We start from the raw sequence: 26,683 nt of genomic DNA, 5'->3' as shown, positions 1-26,683 counted from the left end.
TGGACTTCTGAGGGAGCAGAAAAAAAGACAAACAAAGGAGAAAGGAAAAGGGGAGAGTGGAGGATCTGTTCAGCAGCTTGGGGAAAATGAAGGAAGTACTGAAAAAAAAACAACAGAGACAGACAGCCATGAAATGTTTGAAGAAGCCAGAGGGTTTAGAGAGTGCAAAGTGAATAGCTATAAAGGAAATCACTGTTACCTTGGCCAGCGGAAGCAGAGGTTTGAGAATAATTCGATAGCAACTGAGCAGATCAGGTAAGGTTAATTATAGTTATAAATTATAACACTTTGCATTGCTCAGCACTAAGGGGCTCAAAGCACTTCGCAAACAATAATGATGTAAGCCTTATAATCCCATTGTGAGACAGCACAGTATCATTATCCCCCTTTTACAGATGGGGAAACTGAGGCACACAGAGGAAGTGACTTACTCAGGGCAACACAGCAGGCCAGTGGCACAGATGTGAAGAGAACCCAGGTCTCAGAACTCCCTGTGTTGAGGACTAAGCACTGGGCAATTCCCTGTTCTGGGTGTTGGCCTCAGCCCTGGTTTTCTGTCCGTATCCATTGGCCAGGCAGAGGCAGGGATACGCACCGAGCAGCTAGAGGTAGGGAATGGATAAAGCTTACCCAGGTTGCCGATGGGCCTTAGTGAGGGTGCTGTCGGCCTCTTGTCTATGGGATAATAGCACTGAGTTGGCTTCTTTATCATGAGGTTGGAAAAGATTTTCAGGCCTACGCTCTGTTAAGAAAAAGAGTGATGGGGTGGGAGAGCAGCAGCTGCGATATGGCAAGGTCAGATTCATTAATAACTGTGATCTAACCTTAGCTGTTGGGATCAGCCCTACATCTGGGGTGGTACAAGGCTGCTCTGCCTCAGGAGTGGATAGGCCTCAGACTTCTGTTCCCCTCTTGCTCTGGGAGGGCAGCACATCATTGCATCCCTTTCTGGGGTGCAGTTTACTTTCCCACTTGGGCCTGCCAGCTCCAGTGGCAGGCACATGGGGGCAGAGTCATTGCCTGCCCCCTCCCGGTACACTGGGAAGGACTAGCCCATCTGTGCTGTGATAGGAGTAGGTCCTTTGTGGCTGGTCAGAGGTCTGAGCCTCATTGCCCTTGATTCCCCTGCATGGCCCTATAGGATCTTGGCACAGCCTTGCTCTCTGTGACAAATCTATGGGCACCTGGGGCTGTGTTGCACACGGTGGGAGAGTGCCCACTACTGAGTCACCCAGACACCCACCTGAAGGCCCCATTTGATTCTCAACCCCAAGCACTGACTGAAGCCTCCAATCCTCTCTCCTCATCAGAAGGGGGAGTCTCAGAGACTGGGACTGGCCATTTAATGTCCAGTGACTCCAGTCACCTGCCTGATGTGGTCACACTGCCAAGCAGTGCTGTGTGTTACTGCCACCAATCTGAGGTGCCCACCTCGCCTCCCCTGCCCCAGCCAGTGAGTGTCACTGTCTCGCTATTGGTTAGGAAGGAGTAAAGAGGGGTAACACTTATCCCTGGAGGAAAATGAGCTAGAAATCGGGAGTGTCCTGTAATGATGAACTCTAGGCTCTGCAGCACAGTCTCCCCAAGGGATGAGGTGGAAGCCACATACCACTTGGGATGCTAAAACTAAGACTGGGCAAAGAACAGGGGAACAGACTGCAGAGAGTAAAGCTGTTGGGGGAGGGCACTTTCCCATTCGCATGTGTTTTCCCAGGTGTTATTTCCACACAAATTCCAGTAAAGGCTCAGAGATAATTACCCTGAAGAGGTTAAAGACATCCGGCTGATAGGGATACCAAGGTCTCTGTGACACCAGTGGTAATAAAGGTGGAAGTCGCACACATAGATCTGGGTATTCCTCAACTTGGTGGGGGTACCCATGGCGGTGTATGAAAGGGAATAACTCATAGACCTAGGGAAAGCAACAGAATGGAAAGAATCAGGCAGAGAGGAGCAGGTATCTATCACCCTCACACCATCCCAGAGACAAATGTCTCATACTTGCCCCTTCCTAGCACAGAAACCTCCCCTCACCCCAGAGCCCCAGCTTTCTCCTCCAGCCCCTTCCCTGGCAGAACTGCTGGTTCACAAATCACTGCACCTTTGTATCTCCTCAATCCATCCCTGGTCCTGGATGACCATGACTCTGAGGAACAGACAGTCACTCACTGTTTGGTTGGTCAGCTCTTTCTCTGGCCTCATAAGGAGCATGCTCTTGTCCACTGCCCAGACTGCACACACTGAGCCAGAAGCCGCCTGAAGATGGAGCTGGACTGTCGATCCTGGGAGAGTTTCTTTAGCTGAGAAGCCCATCTTCACCTTGCTCAGCACATGGGGAAAGCAAGCAACAGTGGAAGAGAAAAAGAGATGTTACCTTTATGGGCCTTCCCATCCCTCCATCTCCACCCCTCCTTTTTCTCATCCTCACTCACACATGGCAAACATCCTCTCCAGCTCTTTCCTCTGCTCACTCACTCTCTGTACCTATGACCTGGCTGGCAGTGGGACCAGTGGGTCTTTCCTTTCAGCCCCATCCAGTGTTCTGGCTGGGAAGACATGGTGTCTGGGTCTTTTCAGTGAAGATTACCCAGACCTTTGTTCTTATAACTCTGCCCCAAGGCTAGGTACAGCTAGCAGTGCACTGAGACAGTAGCTGATCCCCATCTCACACTCTGAACTGTCCCACAGAGGCCTCCTCCCCACAAGATTCACTGGCTCCCTTTGATGCAGATTCTGTGGGCCCCAAAGACCATCTCTGACAGCAAGAGATCGCTGGGACAGGCAATGCAGTGATAACTCCCAGGGCAAATGGCTCTACAGCACTGCACAACTGACCACATGCATCCTGGTGCCTCGCTTTCCTCTGTGATAGCAGGTAGTGGCCATGGCTGGATGAAGGAAACCAGACTTGATGGTTCATTGCTCTGATCCAGCCCAGTGGAAGGTGGGATACTGCATTAGGCAGACTTATGGTCTGATCTGGTATTGGAAAAGGAGTGAGACCAGACTAGATAGAGCCAGTGCCTTGACCACTCTGGATACTCTCATGCAGACTGGTCACTACTAGGTGGAAGCTCTGTGCCCCTGGGACCTGCGCTTTCACACAATGCTTGAACCCATTTTCTCCCCTCTGAAGATTCTGGGGCTCCAGTTTGCCCAAGGTGCACCAATCCCTCCCAGCTCTTTCCCCTCAGCACCATCCCCAGTTTCCCCCTCAATAGTGAGTCTCACCTGGTTTTTGAAGCACATGGCAACATCAAACTGGATGCTGTCAGCTGCCACCCCTTTGCTAGGGAAGATGGCGTACACCACTAATGAAGGGGCGGGTGCGACGTTAGAGGTGAAGGTCAAAGGGATGGAGAAGGAGCCTTTCAGTGCTTGATAGAAAGAGAGAAAAAGTGTTTCCATCACAACTCCTCCAAGATATTCTCCTATCCCCTCTGCCTCCCTGAATGTCTAATGCACCCATCACTGTGGTAATGAGGCATCTCCCACTATCCCTCCACTTCCTTTTCCATGTCCTCCTCTCTGTTCTATCCTTCCCTCAACCTTTTTCAGTCTCTTCTCCCTTCACTCCCTCCCCACTCCATCATTCCATCCTCAGTTTCCTTTGTTCCAGCTGCTATGATTTCTTCCCACAAGCCTCTCTTTGACCTATTTCCCATGTGTTATAGCTCTACCATGGAACCAGGTCACTCAGAACCAAGGGGGATTTCAAGGGAAACCTATGAAACATCCATTAGCCCCCAGGAGCCCCTCAGGAACTGGCTCCACCCTCTAGGTTAGCCCTGGGACCAGGTTTCAGAACTCACTGCTCAGTTTCCCAATCCGTATGTTCTTCTGGCCCCTAATGACAATCCCAGCTTTCCCAGTGACCTGAGGGAGAAGAAAAACTGGATGAACCTGCTTGCTGTTATCCCCAGAATGTAATCAACCCCACTTTATGCACCCAAGTATAGCACACAGGTTGTACCCTTGATGGAACTGAGGCTCTAAGATAAGGGTATTTTCACTGCTAGGATACTGGCTGATTCAGGGAGATCAGGGAATGGGATGAGGAGTCTTTCCCCCCAAGGGAGCCAGTTATGAGTCGACCCCAGGTTAGGGGCAATGGATGGATAGTGAGTGCAACAGGGGATCAAGATGTGGGAGATGGGGTCTTTCACCTCCAGAGAACAGACTCTAATCAAGCCTGGATGAATAGTGACCAGAAGTCATTCCCACTGGGTGGCTGTTTGGCAGCCTGTCTGAAAGGAATGAGGGGTTCTCAGTTCAGTTCCTAGTGAGAGAAGTGTCCACATCACAAAAACCCACCATCTCTATTGATGCTGAGTGGCCTATTCTTGGCAGCCTCAGCAGAGGCCAAGGATGGAACAAGCCACACAGACTGAACTCCTATCTCACCCCTGGAGATGGCCCCAGGGCCCAGCTGAGGGTCATTTTGTGGAGAAGTTTGAACTGCCGCTCCACATACTGCACCCAGAGGTCTCTGAGTGCCTGTCCATCTGGCACTTTCCCTCAGTACCAAATTAAGTGGCAACTACAGCTTCTCCCTATAGGCTTCAGCTCGGCAACTCACCCCAATGTGGGCTGCTCTCCCTTTCCCCATACCTGATTATCCCTCCACTGTGACTCACATAGTAGGCGAAATCCATGCGGCTGGCTCCTTCTCCCAGGTCCTTCCGGCTGAGGGCAAATGTAACCTGGACATTCTGCTGCAGCCCACAGGGCAGCATTCCCGGCAGCGGGTGTATCTTCAGAAAGCTCTTGGTTGTGACATGGAATGGCTGCAGGTACTGGTAAGTGTTCACATAATCAATGTTAATCTTCCCAGGTTCCTGCACCAGATCCTCCAAATTGAATCTTCCCTAGGATAAGGTCATAGACACATAGAAATTAGGGACGAAGACCTGTACAGTCACATTTTATCTCCTCCTTCTCCCCAACCCACACCAAGGCAGTCTATGCTCTAGGGCTTTGTTCATGACCAGTTACAAATGTCTCAAGATATAGGGCTTCCACCACTTCCCTTGTTATTCCTAATATCTGCACTGCCAGAGATGTGTGGGGAGCCCAGGACTGGAATAGCAGGGGGGCTGTAGGGCAAGACCCAGGGGTGTTGGCTGGGCTGTTTAGTTCCAAGTCTTCACTTTCATGAACACAAGTGTTGAATCTTCTGGACTTACCTCCAAAGAGACCGACGAGCTATTCCAGGCAATTGTGTCCATGTTGAATGAAGCTCTTCCAGTGCCATCCGTAATGTATGTTTTGTTAAACCGTCGCCCCATGTAGCTTATCATGAGGTAAACTTTTGTGCTTTTCATAATATCCCCACAATGATCCTGTAGCTTAATCTGGATGCACCACAGAGGAACATAAAAATTAAGATCACTTATCTCCTTTAGTGTCCTACTCATCAGAATCTGGCCCGTGACTAATACACCTCCAGAGCACTGATTCCAATCTAGCCCCACAGTAGGGGCACTGGCTGGCTCAGGGGAATTGGAGTTGGCTCTTTTCTCCTCTAGGGCACTGATTCCAGTCTGGAGCCACGTCAGGCAAAATGGATATTAAACTTTCCCACCTCTAAAGCCAAGTATTCAGTATCAGCCAAGTTGAGGGTGGCTGAATTGTCCACCCTCAGCTATATGGTGGCCTGTGTGAAAAGAGTTGGTGTGGGTCAGTCCGGTTCCTATTGGACAGGGATCCAATCACATCTGCTAATGGCATTAATTAACCCCTTTGTTTGACTCTCATCAGACATCAGAGATGAAATTACCTAAGAAAACTGGGGAAGGGGGGTGGATGTGGCATGAAAATGCCCAAGTCTTGCAGGATGCAGAGAGCAATAACAGCACAGGAAAACCTTGGTGTGAGGGGACATGTCCCCCACAGGTAGCTGTACCTCTGGAGCAGAGGCTGAAGGAACATCTCTGCCAGCCCAGTGGGAGTACATCTAAAGCAAGGCTAAGGCCCATTGACAGAGAGGAGAGGGAGGAAAGCTGTATGCATAGTGGGGTCAAACAGATCTTGTCAGCTCTCCACCAGGTGTTGGTTCAGCACAATTTATCAGCCATTAAATTCACTTGCAAACTAGGGGAAGGAAAGAGAGGGTGAGAATCACCTTCCCTCTGTAGGGGACTCCAGGGATGTAGTAATCATCCAGCTCCTCAAATGTGGCAGTCACCGCTGTCCTGGAGATGAGAAATTGGCTAGAGGCATTGATTTGCACCCCTACGTGAAAGGGAGAAAAGGTGAGAAATGTGAGCTAGTGGGGGGAGGGATAGCTCAGTGGTTTGAGCATTAGCCTGCTAAACCCAGGGTTGTGAGTTCAATCCTTGAGGGGGCCATTTAGAGATCTGGGGCAAAAATCTGTCCTGCTCTGAGCAGGGGTTTGGACTAGATGGCCTCCTGAGTTCCTTTCCAACCCTGATATTCTATGAAGCTGGCACCAGGGAATGACTCTACCTAGAGAATGGCCCCTGGTTATTCAGCTTTTGTTCAATTTCACTTCATTATTCCTGTAACCCCCACTGGGAGCCTGCTAAACAATTCCTGCTTGGCATGTGTACCCTTCAGAGACATGGAGACTGTTGGCATGGTGTGTTTTCCCAGAGTTGTCTAACATACCTCTGTAAAATCACTCCCTACATTCACACCCACTCCCAACCCCATTGTGAAGCAACACTGCCTCAGAGCAGATATCTCTGCAGGACACACAGCCCAGAATGTTCTCTGGTTCTCCTCATGCCTTGACACAACACTCTGAAAGGAATGGACAAAAAGAGGGATGAAGAGCTCCTGATCCTCTCCCACTCCATCGGTGTGACCAGTCTGGAAATACCTTCCATCTCGGTACCTTCCCTGTACCATGTGGTCCCACATGTCTCATGCATCTATGCTCACCTGTGCTGTTTTCTACCAGAAAGGCCTCTGCACTGAGCTTGCTGTCATACTCGGAGGAGGTGAGGTTAAAGACTGCCATGCTCACAGAAGTGGAGAAGCAGCCCCTGCTGGTGGTCTGGAAATGGAAAGAGTGCATGTATTAGCTGTGCCTGGGTGGAGGGGCTGTGGAAACAGGAAGGCGTTACTGGGCCACATAGGCCTTGTTCAACTATTTCCCATGCTACAGAATGGGCAGTGCTGCTGCCTCTCCTGTCCCTCCCTCTCCCTGACACGTCTGTCTCTACAGTGTTCCATTCCTACTCACTTACCCTCTCCGATAGGGCTAACCAGCTCACCTGGCCACTGTACTCTTCACAGATATCTGTGCCAAAGTGTCTTGGAGGCTGCTTGTACTGCCAAGCTTTCTGGCACAGGGTCACCCAGATGGTGCCCTGCACTGCTCTCCCATAGGTGTACCTGTGAGGAACAGGACAGAGGGGAAAGAAAACCAGGAGAGAAACACTAAGGAACAAGAAATATTGTAGAGTGTGCAGTGGCGTCTGCATTGTGCTCCTTTATAGTTGCCTCCCTCCTGAGGCTCTCAAACACTCACAAATGAAACCTCCATCCTGAGGAAGATCAGTACTATTATCCCCATTTGACAGACTCTTCTTCAGGGCTTTTCCCAGTCTCATTTCAAATAACCCACGTTGGGGCTTCCACACCTCTTGGTGTGGGGCGATGTCACAGTCTAGCAACTCTAATAGGAATGTTTCCTCATAGCCCTGCCTGAAATGTATCCCTTCACTCCTGGCTCTCCCCATTCAGTGACTTCTTGAACATTTTCTCCCTCCCTGTGGTGTTTACACCATCCAGGTAGCAGTGGAGCATTCACACATCCTCCTTCCCCCACCCCTACTTAGCTACTGCTAACAGCAATTTCCACCACATGCGTCTGACGAAGTGGGTATTCACCCACGAAAGCTCATGCTTCAATAAGTCTGTTAGTCTATAAGGTGCCACAGGACTCTTTGTTGCTTCTAACAGCTACAATTCCACTGAAACCCACCCTCTCCACCTATGAAGCAAATATGGTCAGCAGAGTTTAAACAAAGAGAAGCGGTGTGTTCTTCCCAAACATGATGATGTGTATTCCTTCACCTCAAGAAGGGTCTCTCCAGGCTGGTACGTGGACCTCACCCTACCCCAGCTCTTTCCAGGTAAGCATGTGTATCCAGTCTCTCCAGTCTAGCACAGGACTCCCCTCTCTGAGTGAGGGCCACTCTCCAGCTGGACTCCTGTAGATCTTCCACAGGGAAAGACAATGGCTTGGATCTTGCCCTACACAGTGAATCTCTTGGTATCTGAAGATGCACCTAATGTTTGTTCCTCCTCCTTTCCCATTTCTTTCCTTTGATGGACTCAGGGAATGGGGGTGCTTGGGGAAGGGGTGTGTGACTATTGATTAGCAGCTCCTTCCCGGCAAAGCAGCCTACTCACCTGCCGCACACACGGAGCGGGAAGGTTTTATCCAATGCGTAAATCTGAATTGGCCCCTCAAAGAAAACCTCGAATTTTGGCAGCACTACAAGGAAAAGCCAGAGAGAGCAGGTGAAGAGCAGGCTGGCAGGACATAGGCTTAGGGAGGGGTCTCACAAGAGAACAGGGTGTGTGGGCGTATAGGGGAGTGTAGGCAAGGAGTGAACGAACAAGGGGAGGAGTATGTCCTATAGGTCACTGCTGGGATCCCTCAATGAAATGGTGTTGGAGGAATTTCCAGCACTTGTGTCATACTATTCCAGCCCAAGTATTAACTAGGCATCTTGATGAAGTGACATTTCAACTTATCCTGACTAAGATTCCCGTATCACCCCATCAGGTGCGATCCTCCCCAGGTGTGATTCCTCCACTGGCATGTGATTAATCTTGGCTCTCAGATGGTATATGATCACTATCCCACTACTCAGATGAAAATGTTTTGCCTTCACATTTTTTTGGACATTAGAAATACAATCGATCGATAGGAGTTTCCTCTCCTCATATCTCTCCCCTCCACATTTCATCATACCATATTCCTCAACCCTAAAGGTACTGGAAGCTTTTGTGCTGGCCACATCGATGGTGTAAGTCCCCAGGGAAGGTTCATCAGCTAACTGGAAGGATAGATCCACAATGCCCTGCCTCGGCCGCACATCGAGCCATTGACCAATCCGGTTACTGTTGGGGTCCTGCTCTCGGAGAGAAAAAAAGACAGCCGCCATTAGCACTGGCCTACTTGCTTATTTAAAAAGGCTGAGTCCAGAACATTCTAACAGTTCTCGTTGCTTTTGCTCATTATGTTCTAAAATGGTCTGAGTTGTCAAACTCATAAAGTTCTAAGTCTATTTGCTTCTTTTTCTCATTAAAGTCTATTCAGCCGCAGTTCATAACCCAAAAATCGATAAAGGTTCCAAGTTTCAGAGGAGCCTAGATCCCAGAACCCACAAAGTTATAAAGGTTTTAGTTTCTTTGCCCAGTAAGTCCTAAAAAGGCCTAAAATAAAGTTCTACCTTATTGTTGCTAATTTTAAAGAGCCTAGATCTTATAGTATATGAAGTTTTAAATGCTGAAGTCTTCAAAGCTTCAGAATTCTGTTCCATATTATACCTTAAAAGGACACTACTAAGGGCGCTGACTTCTAGAACCTCCCACTTTATCTAGGAATGAAATTCAAGAATTAATACAGGTTGCTTGAAGCTCTAGAACCTACCCATTCATAAAAGATTGATCATGAGGTTCTGGGATGTCTGCTGTGAAAAGTGACTGGACAAACCACACACACAACCCTTTCCAAACGGAATATCTTTAATTAAATACTCAAATTAGCTATGTATGTATCCTGGAGCATCCATCACCATAGTATCTAGGTGTTATAAGATACCCACCTGGAGTTCTATCACAGAGTACTGAAAGGTAAACAGACAGCAGTATTAGAAAATATAATGACCCAGCAGAGAGATATGTAAAAAATGCCATTGTCACCTAGCTAGTTACACATGCTGCAGTGGCATTGCCATCCCCAGAAGTCAAAAAATTAGTCCATCCCTCTTCCCAAAAATCATGAGATCGACTTTAAAATTCATGAGATATTTTAAAGTAATAAATGTTGGGCTCTTTTTCTTTGTCTTCTGGTTTCTGAGCCTTTGGTGTGCACTTGCTTCACATTTTCAAGCTTTTCTCTGCAACAAGGGCTAGAAACTTACTTTTTCAAAACCAAATGAAAGCTGATGTTCTCTTACAACATCATTCCAGCAACTGAGGCTTTGAGAGAAGCACTTAGAGACCACGAGACTCACAATAAAATCATGAGAGTTGGCAACACAGCATCAGTAATGGGAGAGAACACCTGGCTCTCAAATCACTGGCTACACAGGGAAGGGTTAGAGTGGGTATTTACTCTTCTAGCCACTAGTGAGGGGAAGTGGTTGCAGGATTATAAACAAAGGAGCAGGTGCAAATTACTGGCTTTGGATCTGATTTTTCACTGCCTTGCACCATCATTTACACTTGTGTAAAATGAGTATCAATGTGGTCTGAGGTAGAAAGGACTACAAAGGATGCAAAGGATGACACAATGTGCAAGACACAGGACATTCAGGCTCCATCTGTATGTATGAGTGAGCATGAGATAGCAGCCTCTAGTGGATGGCTCAGAAAGAGGAAATTCCCTCTTCTTCGGATCTGTGTTTGTACAGACCCTAGCGCAATGGGATCCTGCCCCATGACAACAATATAAATACACATTAATAATGTTGTTAGCAGAAGAAGCTCTCTTTGAGCTCAGGTAACAGAAGCCTGAGGTTTTCAGAGCTGCAGGACAAGAGTTCTAGTCCCAGCTTGCTATGCATGTGATTTGTACAGTAATTGTGGCTGAAGTCCGCAGATCCTTACACAGGCTGGCATGTCCCCTTTGGTAGGGGAGTATGGTGCAGATCTCTGGACTATCCCTCAACCAGCCAGAAAAGGGAGCTGGGATACACTCAGTAGAGAATCGGCGTTTCTGAGCCACCTGCTGGGGAGTGGCCATGTGGTGATTCAGACAACATTGGACCTAAGCCTCGGCATTAGCAATCGGGCACTAGCTCCCATCCAATTTTAATAACAGTTTAGCGACTGTTACCTTGAGGGGTAGGGCCTATTAGACCTGTATACATTCATGGAGAAAGAGACAGACATGACTTGGAATTGTCAGGGAGTGGAGGTGACTAGAGGAAGGGCGGGGGATGTGGAGTCAGGAAACTTCCCTTTGTCCACTTGAATGTGCCTTACCTTGCTGTCAAGGGGAACAAACTCCTCATTCAGAGACAAAATTCGAAACTTCACTGAAGGGAAAAAAGAATATTGAAAGAAAAGTTATGGTGGCGGAACACATTCAGAAATGGACTTCAGTCCTGCCCTGCAGCCCTCCTGCTGTTCCAGTCCTGGGCTCCCCACACAGCTCTACCAATGCCCCTCAGTCCTGCTCTGCAGCCACCTGCTATTCCAGTCCTGGGCTCCCCACATAGCCCTGCCATTGCCCCTCAGTCCTGCCCTGCAGCCCTCCTGCCATTCAAGCCCTAGGCTCCCCACACAGCTCTGCAAATGCCCCTCAGTCCTGCCCTGCAGCCCCCTGCTATTCCTGTCCTGGGCTCCCCACACAGCTCTGCCAATGCCCCTCAGTCCTGCCCTGCAGCCCCCTGTTATTCCAGCCCTGGGCTCCCCACACAGTTCTGCCAGACCACGGAAATTCTACTATTTGTACCCCACACCCAACATTTTTGTTCCACTTCCTCTGACAATTTGCGACGTTTATGGATCGCAGTTTGTCTCTCTTATATTTTCTCCTCAGTGAAGCCTATAAACAGCTATGAGCTAAGCTTATGTGGAGGCCTCCAAGCTCCTCCTTTTGAGAGATGAACAAGAGTGGGTTTTCCCCAACCCTTAGGCCCTTGCATGTCCCAGTCTCCCAGTTAATTCCTGCCTAGAACCTAGTGTTCCCCATCGCTCACTGTATGTATCTCCAGACTTTGTTCCCCTCCCAGGCACCAATGTGTCTCCTGGCAGTCCTGAGGCCCTGCACTGTATCCTCTGTCCTTGTGTGCCTGTCTCCCCACACTGTATATCCTCCATTGTGGTCTCTCTTCCCTCCCACCCATGTGCTCCCATCACATGCATGAGCACCCCAAATATTCCCCAGCCCCTATTGTCAACCACAGAGACAGGACACACAGCTGATGCTTCGTGGCCAGAGCCCTCAGCAGAGGGTGAAGCAGCTCAGGCACAGATTGAGGAAGGACCGACAAGTCAGGCCTCCTGCCTGCCTGCTCCCCACCATTGCTTCTCCCAGCAGGCAATACGTACAGCAGCTGCCTCAGGCCTGTGGAGACAAACGTGGGGCAGCCCTGACCAAGCCCAGAGAGTTGGCAGGTATGATATACTCACAGCTCTCACCTTTCTGCCCTGGCATGTAAACGGGTTTGTCTGTCTGGACAAAGGTGCTGCTGTCAGCCCTGCGGATCAGGACCTTCTTCTCTTCCTTCACACTGAGGTAGCGGCTGTTGGAGATGGTCAGCTGGACAGTGCAAACCTCCTCCCGGCCCCCAGCGGGAGACGGGACCTGCATGCGGAGAGAGGGAGCCATCGTTTGCTCGCTGGAGAGAACCAGGGGATGGGAAAGGAGCGCAGCGCACTCTCCCCTGTCCCAATGGTATCAAAGCAGATGATCTTCTCCCCTGCTCCCTGGCGTCTTTCGTCCAACTAATTCCCTCCCTGCCGGGAAGGACACCTGCCACTGATGCAATCCGTTCTCTCAGTGGCCAGGGGGCTCTATCTGCTGGAACAGTGAATGGTGCCTTTGTTCTGCTCTTGGGTTTGGGCTGTGGAGCCCTGGCAGGTGTGTGAATGGCACAGATGTTAGCGCAGGTGGGAGGCAGGTATTTGCCCTAGTGCAGGAGCAGCCTGTATGGTGGTCTGTGCACTGCTTGGTCTCACCAGTGTAATGAGTTGTGGGGGGCTCACTCCAATCCTTAGCAGGACACCACAAATCAGCACTAACTGGTCCCCCTCACTGGCCATCTCTGTGTGGATGTCAGTGACTGAACGGCTCATGGGGGCTGAAATCCCCCCTCACTCGTAGAGATGGTTTAGGACAGAGGCACATGGGTGGTGGACATGATATGTAGGAAGTACCATGCTTTGCCTACTCAGGGATAAACAGAGGACACCACTCCCCGGGGCTGCCGATTCAGTACCTTTTAAGACCAATAAATGCCTATCAAGGAAAAAATCAGGCAGAGACGAGAACATAAGGCAAGACATTTGGAGAGGTAAATGAAGAAACACAGCGGGGAAAAGCCAAGATGGCCAGAGCTTCCTTAATAGGCATGTGCCAGGGGAATGCTGCTGTTTCTAAGTCATGTATCTGGTACTCAGGGCAGCATGTCAGACACAGTTCACCTCACCAAACAGGAGCATTATGATGAAGCCACACAGATAAATGCAGAAAGAAAGAAGAGCGTATGCAGGCTGCCACTTACCACCCTTCCTGGCTTTTTTCTGCCTCACTTTCCCTCCTCCTCCTTTTTCACCCTCCTGCATTAGTCTCACTTTCTCATTCTCTGAATCTTTTCCTTTCTCTTTTTCTGGTGAGAGAACCTATGATGTGACACAGCAGCCTGGGAGCTGTCAGAAATGGGAGCCTGGCTCATCCCTGGGAGAGCTGCTCACCCTAAACTTGGGGCATTCTAAGATCCTATAGTTCCGGATGACCCTTCGGAAGAGGACAAGGCTCCTGGATGCATGCACAAGAGTCAAGGCCACTCGAATGGGCTTGTCCACCCCTCTCAGGTCCAAGCACGCCCTCTGGACTGATGGGAAGGTCAGTTCAGCTGGGATGACAATCAGGTATCTCCTGCAGGAAGCACAAAGAAAAGAAAAACAATGACGTTTATATGCTCACCCTCATGGGAACGAATGGTACTAATGATATAGGGTCCACGTGACAACTTTTATAGGGATGGAGGGATGGGGGTGACAACATGTATCACATTGGCTGGGAGAAAATATAACAATGTCTGTAGGATCAGGGAGTGGATTTGACAAATTCTGTAGAATCGTGAGGGGAACATGTGATAAATTCAATAAATTCAATGAGGAGCAAGCCGCCAGTGGAAAGGAAACAGGATCTCACCCTGATATCTGCATCCGTAGGTGCCGTTTTTATGAGTTGCCAGGGGATGCTTGACTCTCACTCTGCCCCAGGCCCTGCCCCCACTCCACCCCTTCCCCCAAGCTCCCACCTCACCTCTTCCCCAGCTGCCCCTGCCCTGCCCCAATCCAGACCCTCCCCCAAGTGTGCCTCCCTTCACTCCTCCCACCAACACCTCCTGAACGCTGATGAACAGCTGATCCATGGTGGGCGGGAGGCGCTGGGAGGGAGGGGGAGATGCTGATCAGTGGGACTGCTGGCAGCTAGAAGGCGCTGGGGGGAGGAGGAGAAGCTGATCGGGGTGGGGGCTGCCAATGGGTGCTGAGCACCCACTATTTTTTTCCCCAAGGGTGCTCCAGTCCCAGAGCACCCATGGAGTTGGCACCAATGTTTGCATCCATTCTCTGACGAATCTCACCCTCAAGGACAGGTTGTGATCAGTCCTGCAGGATCATGGGTGAGTGCAGGAAGCTCTGTGGGCCTGAGTGCTATTGGAGAGGTGAAGAGCAAATCCCCCCCATCAAGTGATGTGTCACATTTTCCATGTGCCAAACTACACCTAGGTGTAAAACACAAAAGAAATGAATCCTTGGTGGAAGGATGATCTCCCTGCACCATCTGGTGGGGAGGAGGAGGGAAAGGAGTCCAGAGACTATTTTGACCTCAAGGGAGAGAGAAATTTAGTCAAACATTTTGGGGGATCATCCCATAATCTCCTAATTCCCATGGGATGGTGATGGCTGCAGAGGCAATCCAGTATGTTATCGGGGAGGCTGTCAGATAACTCTGTGATCTCCGGGTTAACAAAATCCACTGTGTGGTGAAGTTGGAACATATCCCTAGCAAAGATGGAAGGACCAAGCCCTGCAGGTGTGGTGAGGAGAATTAGGGAAGATGCTGTATGGCTTAGAAATGCAGCTCACCTCTATTAAAAAAAGAAGATGGAAGATCTATATATCCTTTTTCCCTTTTAAGTCCATTTTTTAACCTTAGGCCAAACCCTAAGGTCTGTACTAATTTATTACTCGGTCACTGGCAGTTTTGACACCAATGGGAGTTTTCTCTGAGCAAATATTTTGGGATTTCATCTGTCTCATACCATCTTCCATCACAGGAACTCAAAACATTTTATAGACATTAATGGATTTAGCCTCACAACCCCTTGCAGTGGGACACAGAGTCAGGGCCACTTTGGAGGTGCTGGCAGGGCAAAGGGGGCGCAGCACCACTCAGGTTTGGCCCAGCCACACTTCTGTCATGATGGAGGCCAGTCTGGGCCAAATTTGAGTAAGTGGCTCTGTGGCCTGGCACACAGCATTGCAGAACCGCTTAGGATTGGCCCAGCCATTCTTCTGTCATGATGGAGGCCCACCTGTGCCAGAGCTGAGAAGCTCTGTGACCCCATGTGCCAGATTGCAACATCTAGAGCAAGGAGCTGTGCCCAGCTCTGAAGGACAGGAGCAGCCACTGCAGGGTGCTAAGTGGGCTTGCTTGCCAAACCCTCCTGCCCAGAGCCTCCCCTCAGTGGTTATGTTTTGGAAGGGGTGTGTGCTTCAGTTTCAGATTTTGCCCCAAGTCCCCAGAAACCTCTGTGCAGACCTGTCTGGAGTTCAAAACCAGAAGAGACACCAGATCATCTAGTCTGACCTGCATATCACAGGCAAGTAACCCCCACCCACCCAGGGCCGCCCGGGGCGGGCGGAGGAAGTAGGGCTATTTGCCCCAGGCCTTGGGCCCCGCAGGGGACTCGCGAGCCCTGGCTGAGCGGCAGTCTGGGTCTTCGGCTGGCAATTCAGCAGCAGGGGGCCCTTTAGTGCTGCCGAAGATGCGGAGCAACTGAAGGGCCCCCCACCGCCAAAATGCCAGGGAAGACCCAGACCGCCACCATGGAGTACAAGCACCACAGCTCCTCTGCTTTGCCCCAGACCCCCTGAATCCTCTGGACAGCCTTGCACTCAGCCACCCTTGCATTGAGCCCAATACATTGGTTTCTGTTAAAATATGACAGCCCTTGGGAGACTATTATGTGCCACAGGCAGAGGGGAGGAGGGACCAAGGTTGAATCCGTGCCCAAGGCTCCCACAATGACAGAGAATTGATTCAATGAGATATAGCCACGTGATCCTAGCGAGTGATCCATGCTGCAGAGGAAAGCAAAACAAAAACCCAAGGTCCCTGCCAATCTGACCCAGGGGACAATTCTTTTCCGACCTTAAAAATGCCGATCAGTTAGACCCTGCGTATGTGAGCAGGCTCCATCTGCCACGCCCCTGAGATAATTCTCTATACCTCCTCAGAACCCTGCTCCTACCTCCAGCAGCATTAACTCCATCTGACAGGTGGGGAAACCAACGTGGAGAAGTGACCCATCCAAGGACACAAAGTCACTGGCCAAGCCAGGAGAACCAGATCTCTCCAGACTCCCAGCCTATGCATTAACCACAAACCCACAGGCTGAAGTCCTATATTTATCCCTCAGGAAAGGTAGCACTCTGACTCTGGGACTTGATTCTGCCGTGGGGGCAGAGGGGAGTCTCCAGGCCCCATGCAGTCTATGGCTTCTCTGCTTTCACTGCCACCCCCAGCACCAGTCAGTGCTAGCAATATTGCAGGGTTTACAATGTAGACACCTCCCCTGCTCGGAACAAAACTGAGAGCCACCAGCACATGTCACTCAGGGGCTACTGCTGTATCCCTTTGGAGCATGATACAGTAGCACAAGTGAGGGCCCTGCATAGCTCTCCTGGCACAGAGAAATCACCTGTACCTCGGACAAGGGAACCATCCCCAGTGGGGCCCCTCTCCCTGGTGGAGTCCTAGAAATCAGAGCTGGGGACAGACCTGCTGGGCCTGACTGCAATGTACAGGTCTGGATCTAGATCCAAACCAGCCAAAGTTCTGGGCACACTTAGACATGGGGCCTTGGCTCTGCCCTTATAGAGATATGGACCAATTGTGAACTTCCAATCCAAATCAGTCCCAGAGCTTTGGGTCATTCCAATCTCAGGTCTGATTAGGACCCATCTCTAACATCTGGACCATTCTTCCAGAAGCCAGCTCAGGATTGTTCGGTCTATTCTCCAGGACTTTGTCCAGTCCTAGTTCCCAATGTCCCAACTTGAAATGAAGCTCCCATCCCTTCTCTGGGGAAAATTCTTCCATAGTCTCACAGACCCTGCTGTTGGGCAGTATCTTCTGCTCAGCCAGACCCAAATCCTCCATCCCCCTTCCTTTGTTCAATGTCATCCCCTTTACTCCTAGGTCCTCCCCCCTTAAGCTGCCAACCCCTCCCTCCTTGCAACTTTCCATATACCCAGATGATCATCACATTTCTCTGATATATTTTAGTGGGACTTTCTCAGGTTGGTAGGATTTGGTCCTATAAGAGGCTTGTAGGATGTTGCAAACCACCTCCAAGCCTGTCCCTTCAGACAACAGACAGGAATGGTTGCTGCCTCCCTCCTGTGACATCCTGGTCCCATTGACCACCTCAATGTTACCTCTACTGATTAAGTATTTCAACATCTCTTACGGTTGTGCCACTGTCACCATGGTGTAGAACACGCAGCTAAGGATGATGGGAGCCCACATCTTCATGGGAGGCCCATGGGGAACACAGGGAAGTGGAGTGTCTCAGGATGGAGGTCAGGAGAGAAGGGAGGCTGGTGATGAAGCTGGTTCTCTCACTCGGAGAACTCCAGACTTCCTGCGTTCTGCTGTTTCTCCCCAGGGACGGGGAAGCGGAACAAGAGTCCAAGGGATCACATGTCTCTCATTTGCTCCAGTAATTATAGTCTCCCAGATCCAGGGGTGTATCATACAGGATGCTCCCCAGCCAATCCAAGCCTTCCTGGACTCTGTCCACTAGTCACTGGCCTCCTCTGGTTCCCATGCTTCCCCGCCCCCCCCCCCCACATCAATTAGTGTCATTAAGACAAATGGGCTTTTCACCCCGTTGAGCAGCTGCAGATTTCACATTTGCTAAGCTGACCCCACTCACTGTTCTGCTTGCAACTTCTGTTCCATTGTTTTGCCTTGAGATGGATCATCATGAGTCCCCTCTTGCATGCACACTTGGCTGGATTTCATAGTGAATGCTTCTGACCATACCACCCTCAAATCCTGTGATCCCATCAGCTCTCATGTGCCAAGAAGGTTCAGGGCCTGCTCAGGATTTGTATGGGAGACCAGGTGCTGTAGAAAATGGGCAGCCAAGTCATAGTGCTCCCTGAGTCCTGGAACAGGGAGTTACCCAGTTTCCCAATTTTGCACTAGTCTGGGAGATGAGACTGGAAGACAGAGCAGAGCCCTCCCTCACAGATGACCCTGTCTTCTAAGGGCACAGTGCACTGAATCCATGAGCTCAAGTTTCACCTCGTCTACTCGGCACTTCTAATACTTCTGCACACATCAAACTTGATTATTGAGCAAGGGTCCATCTCTCTCCCAAGAAATAGGCATTCAACAGATAAAGTAACTCTTAGCAGAGTTGGGTATAGAATCCTGGGCTCTAATACAGCAGAGCTCAGCCATGCTGCCTTTTCCAAAGAAGCGGCCAAATCCACCACAAGTGTTTTGCTAGCCTGTCTCTCCCTTCTGAGAGCTAGGAACAGAACCCAAGAACCCTGATCCCCAACATTCCCTTGCTGTGTAACAAGGCATCTAACCCGCTGGCAAAATGGGCCACACTCTTCTCTAGTGGCTGGTTGCCATGGAGGCATCTATTTGGGGACTGAAGCCCAAGTCCTCAAAGGTATTTAGACGTCTAACTTCTATTCCATAGATGCCTAATACCCCTGGGGATCTGGGCCTGAATGTTCTAGGACATCGCTAATGGCTTACACAGTCTTTCAGCTATAAATCACCAGTTTGAATCCAGCCCAACAACTGAAGGGTGTTCCCATCTAATGGAAGCTTAATGGCCACTTTATGAGATGAGTTTGGTGGGTCTCAGTTCCAGTTCCCACAATGCAAACTCAGCACCATGCTGCACTGATTGTCTGGCTCAGCAGAGAGACTGACCTACCTGTTACCCATGGGGCAGACTCCTGCTGTCAGGACAGAGGAGAGCTGGCAGGGTGGTGTGCATGAGCAGCTCACCTTGTAGACAAACGGAGAACTTTCTTCACTAAGGCTGCCAATTTGCTGCCTCTATCAGTATTTAATCTACATTGTTTTTAAATGGATATTATTACATACAATGTATGTCCCTGTATGCAAATTAGCTTACTACATAATTTTTCACTCAACAACAGCATCCCTAATTTTTTCCCCAAAGGGTGGCAATGGTGTTTGCTATCCTTCAGCACGAAAATTTGGTGATAGAACTGGACCAGGACAAAATTCCCAGCCCAACCACTCCCAAATTTTAGGATGTTAGAAATTCCAACTGCAGCAGTAGAATTTGGGGCCATCTCTGCTTTCTGTGTCTGACTTGCCTTCCGAGCATCTTCACAAATACTCTTGTTATATAAATTCCTAAGCATCAGGCAAAACTGCTATAGTGTGCAGGGATTAGAATACCTCAGGGTCACAACATTTGCAGCCATAAACTTCTCCATTAGGCAGCTGTTGAGTCTAATCTTGTATATTAGTCTAACAGCCACGTAGTTTTGAAATGTATCACAAAACTATCCCAAGCCACCAACTGAGTGCTTGAGTCAATTAGCCACTGGGAACATTTTTTTTCTTTTGAATATAGGATGGGGAAACTGCCACGTGACAAAGGAAATTGGCACATTTTTGCCTTGCTGCCTAATTTGGTCATAAAACCAAGATAGACAGGAGTCTTGTCTAGCTGCATATCACTTCTCCCAGCTGAAACTCTGGTTCTGATAACCGTGGAAAAGGAGGGAAAATGCACCTGGATAAACAAAAGAGCAGAAACAGGAGCAGGAACAGAATCTTTCTCCCTGGTGCTGACCCAAACTTAAGGTACTGTACATGGTCCTCACCCAGCACTGGCAGTGCCTGCCGAACATCCCCAGCTGGCATTTAGGGGTGTTTTTTGCAACAGATCCACACCATGGGATCTGTTTCCATGGGAAAAGCCTGGATCTCTCACAAAGATACTAGCTACTATGATACTAGGTGTCCTAGAAATATTGTGGAGAGAGAGAGAGATGTTCTCAAGAGCTGACCAGATAATGTGCATCCTGAGATCACTACCCATCATGCTGACCAATATTGTCTCATTGTTTCCTTGTGCTCCTCCGTTGGTCTGTTAACCTGTACCTATCTGTTGGCAGCACAGAGCATATATTTGAGCAGCTCAGGCTCCATCCATTTAAGGCCACAGAGTATATACATTACAATACTGCATTGCCACAGACAGAAGCAATGTTAGCTGTGTGGTTTTGCAGGAAAAGCTGTGCAATATTTTTTAAGTGTAAGTGAAAAGCAGAAGAAGAGAATCCCAGAGTGCTGGATTTGCCTCTGCATTGCTCAGAGACTCTGGCTCTGGGGCTGAGTCAAGAGGGGAGAACACACCTGGGTAAACAAAGGAGCAGGAACAGGATGAGAAGAGAGCTCCCTCCGGAGCTGAGCCAACCTTCTTTCTTTCCCTTCTTGGGCTTTATGGGGAACTTACCCCGGGACTGGCAGCCCACACCTGTTGTTCGTTTGCATGCAGGGTGGAATCCTGGGTGTAGTGGCTTATGTCTGAGAGATTAGGAAGATTTTCAGTAGTTGCTCCAACAACAGGTCCTGCCAATGGATCTCTCCAGCACATTACAAACTGCAAAACTAAAACTTACCTCTGCTTACAGGATTTAGCAATCCTTCTTCATTTGCTTCATAACAAGGAAAGTAGGAACTGGAATTTGACTCTGAAACTTCCAGCCAAAACTGGATTTTAACCCAGAACTCAAATCCTAACTCGAAACTCCAGCCCAGGACCTTTAGCTCAAAACTAGACCTTGGAGCCTCAGATTTTTAATCCAAGATCTGGACCCCAGAACTTTCAACACAAAATTCAAATCCCAACTCTAAGCCTTTGAGCCAACCCTCTAATCCAAAGCCTGATCCAGGACTTCACACCCTTTCACCCAGCACTCTAGTGCAGGGTGGTTGGGGAATGGGAAACAGAAGCTCTGAGGTGCAGGGACTGTGTCTTCACAGCCAGCAGAGTTGGGCCCCAATCCTGACTGGGTCTGTGGATTTTACTGCAATACAGATAATTGGCTGAGAGAAGCGAGGTCCAACACTCAACTCAGTGGCATTTCTCAGTCTGTCTGTAATCTGATTTCCACTAAAATCACCCTTTAGCCACACTGGATGCAGAGTAAGCAGTGACTGCAGGGTTAGGATTCTGGAAGAAGGTTAGGCTAGCGTTAGTCAGCTGCTGCATGACTTGTTAGTTCTGTCATAAAAAACAAAGTGCCCTTACACCCCATTGCCCTGTGCGCAAGTGCCCCAGCCAGCCTGTGTCACCGTTCCTGACAGATCACTCATCCCTTATACCCCACCAATATACCCCACCCACCCAAATAACAACATTTAAAAAGGAAGTGAAAAGAGATGGTTACTTCCCTGGACTGTAACTGTTGCTCTTTGAGCTGTGGGTACAGACATGTGTATCACTCAGGTGTGTGCATGCCCACTGCACCAAAGCCAGAGCACTTGCTGGGCAGTACTTTGCTCATGCCCTGTGGCCCTTAGCCTCTCTCCTGGCTTTTGAAAGGCAGCGCCGCCATGACTGAACATCAAGAGTAGAGACCCTGATGCAGAGGGGACAGAGGGTGGGTTGTGGAATACACTTCTGCACCCACATCTTGAAGGACAACAGTTACAATCCAGGGAAGTGTGAACCTAAGAGCACCCCAGTGCCAGATGGCAAGGAACTCCCTGGGTAGGTACCAGTGAGTTTCAGCTGGCCTGACATGCCCCATGTAACCCCACTCACTCTTGTCATAATCTGTGCCTAAAATGAGTTATGTAAGGTGCTATATGTTAACTGGTGACACACCAGTGATTATCATTGTGAGATGTCTGTATTAACACTATATAACGCATTCTGGATACTCAATGTTATGCTTTAAAGTCTGTGAACAAACAAGGAGAGAAACCAGTTTTCCCTCAGACCAGAGGGAAGGCAGCTATCTACCTGCCTCCGATGTAAATTAAGCGTGGTGGAATCAAAACAATGGAAGCCTCATTTACATAGATATCAGCAGTGGGATGGAAAGGCCACAGGAGGGGAAGAACATCATGACGTCTTCCTGCCACTTGCAAGAGATACAGTGAACTTTGAGAAAGAAAAGCAGAGACAGAAAGCCATTTTGGCATCGTTCACCTAAGATGACAAAAGAATTGAGCACTCAAGGGGAGGTCAGACATCTTGCTGGGAGGAAGTCTGGTAAGAATCTAACCTTGAAGCAAGATGGTAATTTTGTTAAGTCTTAGTCACAATGCAATGGGGTCCACTCATCACTAGGGCACCTCCTCCTGGCTGCACAGGGGATTAGCTCCGCCCAGTTCTTACCCCACCCCTTCCATTGTTTGCTCTTCTGGGATTTACTGTTGCCAACTGTCTAATCACACAAACTCAAACACCATTGCCCCACCCTGCTCACTTCATCCCCTCTCCCTCCGTCTCTCACTCTCCCCCACTTTCACTCATTTTCATTGGGCTGGGGTAGGGGATTTGAGTTGAGAAGGGGTGCAAGCTCTGGGCTGGGGCCAAGGGATTTGGAAGGTGGGGCAAGGGTGCAGGAGTGGGTGTAAACTCTGGGAAGGAGTTTGGGTGCTGGAGGGGGCTCAGAGCTGGAGCAGGGGGTTGAGGTGTGGGATGGGGTGACAGATGCAGGATCCAGCCAGGCAGCACTTATATCAGGCAGCGGTGCAGTGGGGCTAAGGCAGGCTCCCTGCCTGCCCTGGCCCTACACCTCTCCTGGAAGCGGCTGGCATGTCCCTGTGGCCCCTGGGGAGGGGGCCCAGGGGTCTCTGCATGCTGCCCACACCCCGAGTGCTGACTCTGCAGCTCCCATTAGCTGTGCTGCCAACCAGGAAAGGCCTGAGGTAAATGATGCAAGGGGGCTCCGCACACTGCCCCCTCCATGTGCCACTCCCAGAAGCCACCAGCATGTCCCTGCAGCCTCTGGGGGGGGGTTGGGGGCTCCATGCACTGCCTCTGCCTGCAGGCACCACCCCTGAAGCTCCCATTGACTGCAGTTCCCAGCCAATGGAAGCTGAGGAGTAGGCACTCAGAGGGGGGACAGCACACGGAGACCCCCTAACCCCCCAGGGGCCGAAGGAACATGCTGGCCGCTTCCTGGAGCGGTGCAGAGCCAAGGCCTGCTGCGCTACCAGATTTTTAGCACCTGAAATCTCCCGGGTTGGCTTCAGTAGCCTCCAGGAGATCGAACCTGATTCCGGGAGACTCCTGGCAAGCCTACTGGGACGCCGTGTGCTCCCTCTTCATGACTTGGTTGCTCCTTCTTCATGACTTGGCCTTCTGGTCAGGTCACAGTAGCAAAGTGGAGTGGCCTCCCTCTGATGCAAACAGGGAGAAACCACCCCTGACCACTGATGAGCAGAGCCAGGCTGGACCCACCCCTCAGCCCGGAAGCAGGGGGCAGAACAGGAAGTATAAGAGGCAGGGCCTCCAGCTCAGTTGAGAGGGAATCAGGGAAGGAGTTGGATGCTGCTGGCCCCTGAATGAGTGACTGAGCTGCATCAACCCCTATCACTGGAGTAATACTCTGAGGTCCTGCTGGCAGCTGAGTACCCTGAGGGCCCGTGAGTGACAATCCCCTATGAACAGGTAAGGGTAGGAAGTAGCCGAGGGAAACCAGATATTAGTCTAGTTGTGGTTGCTGAAGCTATGGTCAGCATGTTTTGGCAGGATCCCTGATGACCCAATGGTGGGATTCCCTGCCACTGGGACCCAGTGCAGTAATGTGGGCCAGGTCCCCCTACCCCCTGCTGCCAACCCCACCCCGGGGTAGCAGCCTACCCACCTTGGGCTGGACAGCCTGCATTTTCCTGCTTCTGCTCTGCTCCACCCAGAGGGCCTGAACCTGTTGGTTGTCTGCAAAGGAGCTGGGCCATAGATTTCCTATCTGCCCAACCATGGACCTGGGTTTTACTCTGCCCTGCGGGCCTGACCATGCTAATTCCTTATTAATCAGCTCTCAGCTGCTAGGTGGCATAGTGAGATGAAGTGGTTCCACTCCCAGCCACTATATGTGTTTACCCTTCCAGGAATATTCAAGTCTCTCTGGACTGACTGTCAAGTTGCCTTTCCAGGCCATTCCCTAATTCACGACTATGCCATTTTCTTCAGTGGTGGCTAGGGGAACCCAGGCTGCCCACTACTCTTGAGTTCCAGCACAGGGACCCTCTGTTCAGCAACCACAATCTGCCTACTCCTAGACCCCATTGCTCTTTCTCTAGGCTCCAGCCTACTTTTCTCCTCTGCCTCCCTCCCTGGGTTACCAGTCAGACAGCCTCTGCTTCCTGTGACTATTTCACCCCTTTTTTTCAGGTTCTTGCCAGAGTCTATATTGCAAACACATCTCCCAGGAAGTGATTACAGACCACTTCATCTGCAACCTTTTTCTGCAGCCAACTTCCTGGCTTTATACCAACCCCACCTGTTCCTTCTCAGGTGAGCTCCATTTTCAATCAACCATTCAATCCCTAGCTTTCCAGTAGGTGCAGCCTATCCAGTTAATTAACCTAATTTAACCTACTCTGTCTTGTGTGGGGTGAACACCCCACCACACATTAGAAATGTTTTTCACATTTATTTCCTTGTAATCATTTCTGTCTTTATCCCTTATACACGAACTCTCTTAAAACCGCCCTTTTTGGTTAAATAAACTTGTTTTACTTTTATTTTATATCAACCTAGTGCTGTGTTTTACTTGTAGTAATTATTAACACCAGTTAAAGCAATAAACTGCTTTTGTCTCTTTATAGTAGTAACAGACCTTATTACTGCTCTGAATGTTCCAGACATTTCAGGGCAGATGGCATTGGGGAAATTTGGGACTGGGAGTGTGCTGGGGTCACTTGACTAATAGTGATGAAGGCTGGTGGATATCAGAGTGTGACTTTGGTGTAAAAAGCAGGCTGTGGGAGTCAGAGTTGCTGAATCAGGGCTGCTCAACACAGAGACACTCAGTGCACGCTTGTCTGCTGGCTGGGAGTGTTCATACAAGGAGCTACCGCAGCAGAACATTTTAAAGCACTCAGGGTTACAGGACAAGCAGGGACACAACCTTTCACTGGTCTGAACTGCATCCCAGAATATGACAGTAAGTAACTATATTTTCTTTTTCAAATGGTTACAAATCTGTTTCCCATTCAGATAACTCACAAACCAGGTATCAGAAGGAGGTGGGACTAGAAGTCTATATAAAGAGCAACTGCAAAATTGCCTTCCCAAAATCCGCATCAGAGCTGGACATGGACATAATAGCATAGTTTTGGGTAAAAGTATGTGGGGAAAACCAAGCAACAGCCTTGCAAATGTCTACTGTCGTACTGTATTAAGAGCTTGATCCTTTGGGGGACTAAGAGCTGTGCTGCTGGGTGCAAAAGACTGAAAGTCACCACAGGCTATGGGCCTCTGACGCCAGGAAATAACATCTCGTCATCAGGATCTCATACTGCTATTTTATAGCTTCTCAATACCTGAGCTCTGACTCAGTTCTCAAACTGACTATTTATGACTCCGCTTACCATGGAAACTTACCCTCCAGCTCATGGAAAAACACAGATCTACCTAGTAACTACCAGCACATGGTTCTGAGCACTTCAGGTAAATGGCTTTGCCTTGTCTCCTTGCATGAGAGATACAAACAAACAGAAATCCAATAATTTCTCATGTCTCCCTCTCTCTCTAAAAAAAATCAAATACTGCAGTTCGAAAGCATGTGGGTTACATGCACAGAAGTCTTGGATTTTTGTTAGTTCTTTTGTTTTTCTGGAGGTAGGCATGGGGGGTGAGGTTATGGAACGAGGGAGGAGGAGCAGAATGTGCAAGCAGAAAGGAGTAACACCGGTGTAAAAGCAGGCCACTGTGGGCAGAAGAGCCAACATCCTTCAAAATGCAGCCGCTAGTGTTGATTTTAACACCTGGGAACTGGAGGGAAAAAACCGAAATGGCTGCAGATCATAAACAATAACCTATTTGAGAACATTTTCAGGAAATACCTGTACCTCTCAGCAAACAAGGAACATGTGCCAAATGTAAACAATTTGACAAAGATGCAAGGCCTGGATGTCAGCATGAAACATTATGAAAAATGCTCCTCAGAAAGCAATGACTTTGACGACGATGATGTAGATATGTCTGAGCAATCTGGATCAAGTGATTAGTAAACTTGTTTTTGCACCATTCTTATGGATGGTCTGCAATGTCTTACTATGTTAGTAAATAATAGATTTGTGGTTTTGGTGGATTACTTATGAATTTTGAAATGTTTGTGTTGAAAATATAACTGGCATGTGTAACATTACCCAGAGTAAAATCTGGACTGTTGGACAGCTGTGTCCTCTCAGTTCTCCAACCTGGGGTGCCTTTTACACGGGTTTGCTGTGAGAGCAACCACTCCTGACTTGCAC

General features: G+C 49.4%; 1 protein-coding gene across 1 annotated transcript in view; it reads right to left on the bottom strand.

Moving 5' to 3' along the window:
- The window catches only part of LOC116823807 (alpha-2-macroglobulin-like protein 1), a 39,547-nt gene extending 27,162 nt beyond the window's left edge, over positions 1–12,385 (bottom strand). The window contains exons 1-15 of the mRNA XM_075071010.1: positions 12,355–12,385; positions 11,194–11,246; positions 9,810–9,830; positions 8,954–9,113; positions 8,386–8,470; positions 7,242–7,362; positions 6,907–7,021; positions 6,125–6,234; positions 5,187–5,354; positions 4,638–4,868; positions 3,813–3,876; positions 3,232–3,377; positions 2,170–2,319; positions 1,760–1,912; positions 631–742 (exon numbers count right to left, since the gene is read on the bottom strand). Coding sequence (XP_074927111.1) covers positions 631–742; positions 1,760–1,912; positions 2,170–2,319; positions 3,232–3,377; positions 3,813–3,876; positions 4,638–4,868; positions 5,187–5,354; positions 6,125–6,234; positions 6,907–7,021; positions 7,242–7,362; positions 8,386–8,470; positions 8,954–9,113; positions 9,810–9,830; positions 11,194–11,246; positions 12,355–12,370 — 1,705 coding nt within the window. The 5' untranslated portion in view covers positions 12,371–12,385. The remainder of the gene's footprint in view (positions 1–630; positions 743–1,759; positions 1,913–2,169; positions 2,320–3,231; positions 3,378–3,812; positions 3,877–4,637; positions 4,869–5,186; positions 5,355–6,124; positions 6,235–6,906; positions 7,022–7,241; positions 7,363–8,385; positions 8,471–8,953; positions 9,114–9,809; positions 9,831–11,193; positions 11,247–12,354) is intronic.
- Positions 12,386–26,683: the final 14,298 nt, after the last annotated feature.

This window comes from Chelonoidis abingdonii, chromosome 1 (assembly GCF_003597395.2).
Source record: "Chelonoidis abingdonii isolate Lonesome George chromosome 1, CheloAbing_2.0, whole genome shotgun sequence".
NCBI lineage: Eukaryota > Metazoa > Chordata > Testudines > Testudinidae > Chelonoidis > Chelonoidis abingdonii.
This window is presented reverse-complemented; position numbering and strand designations above follow the sequence as displayed.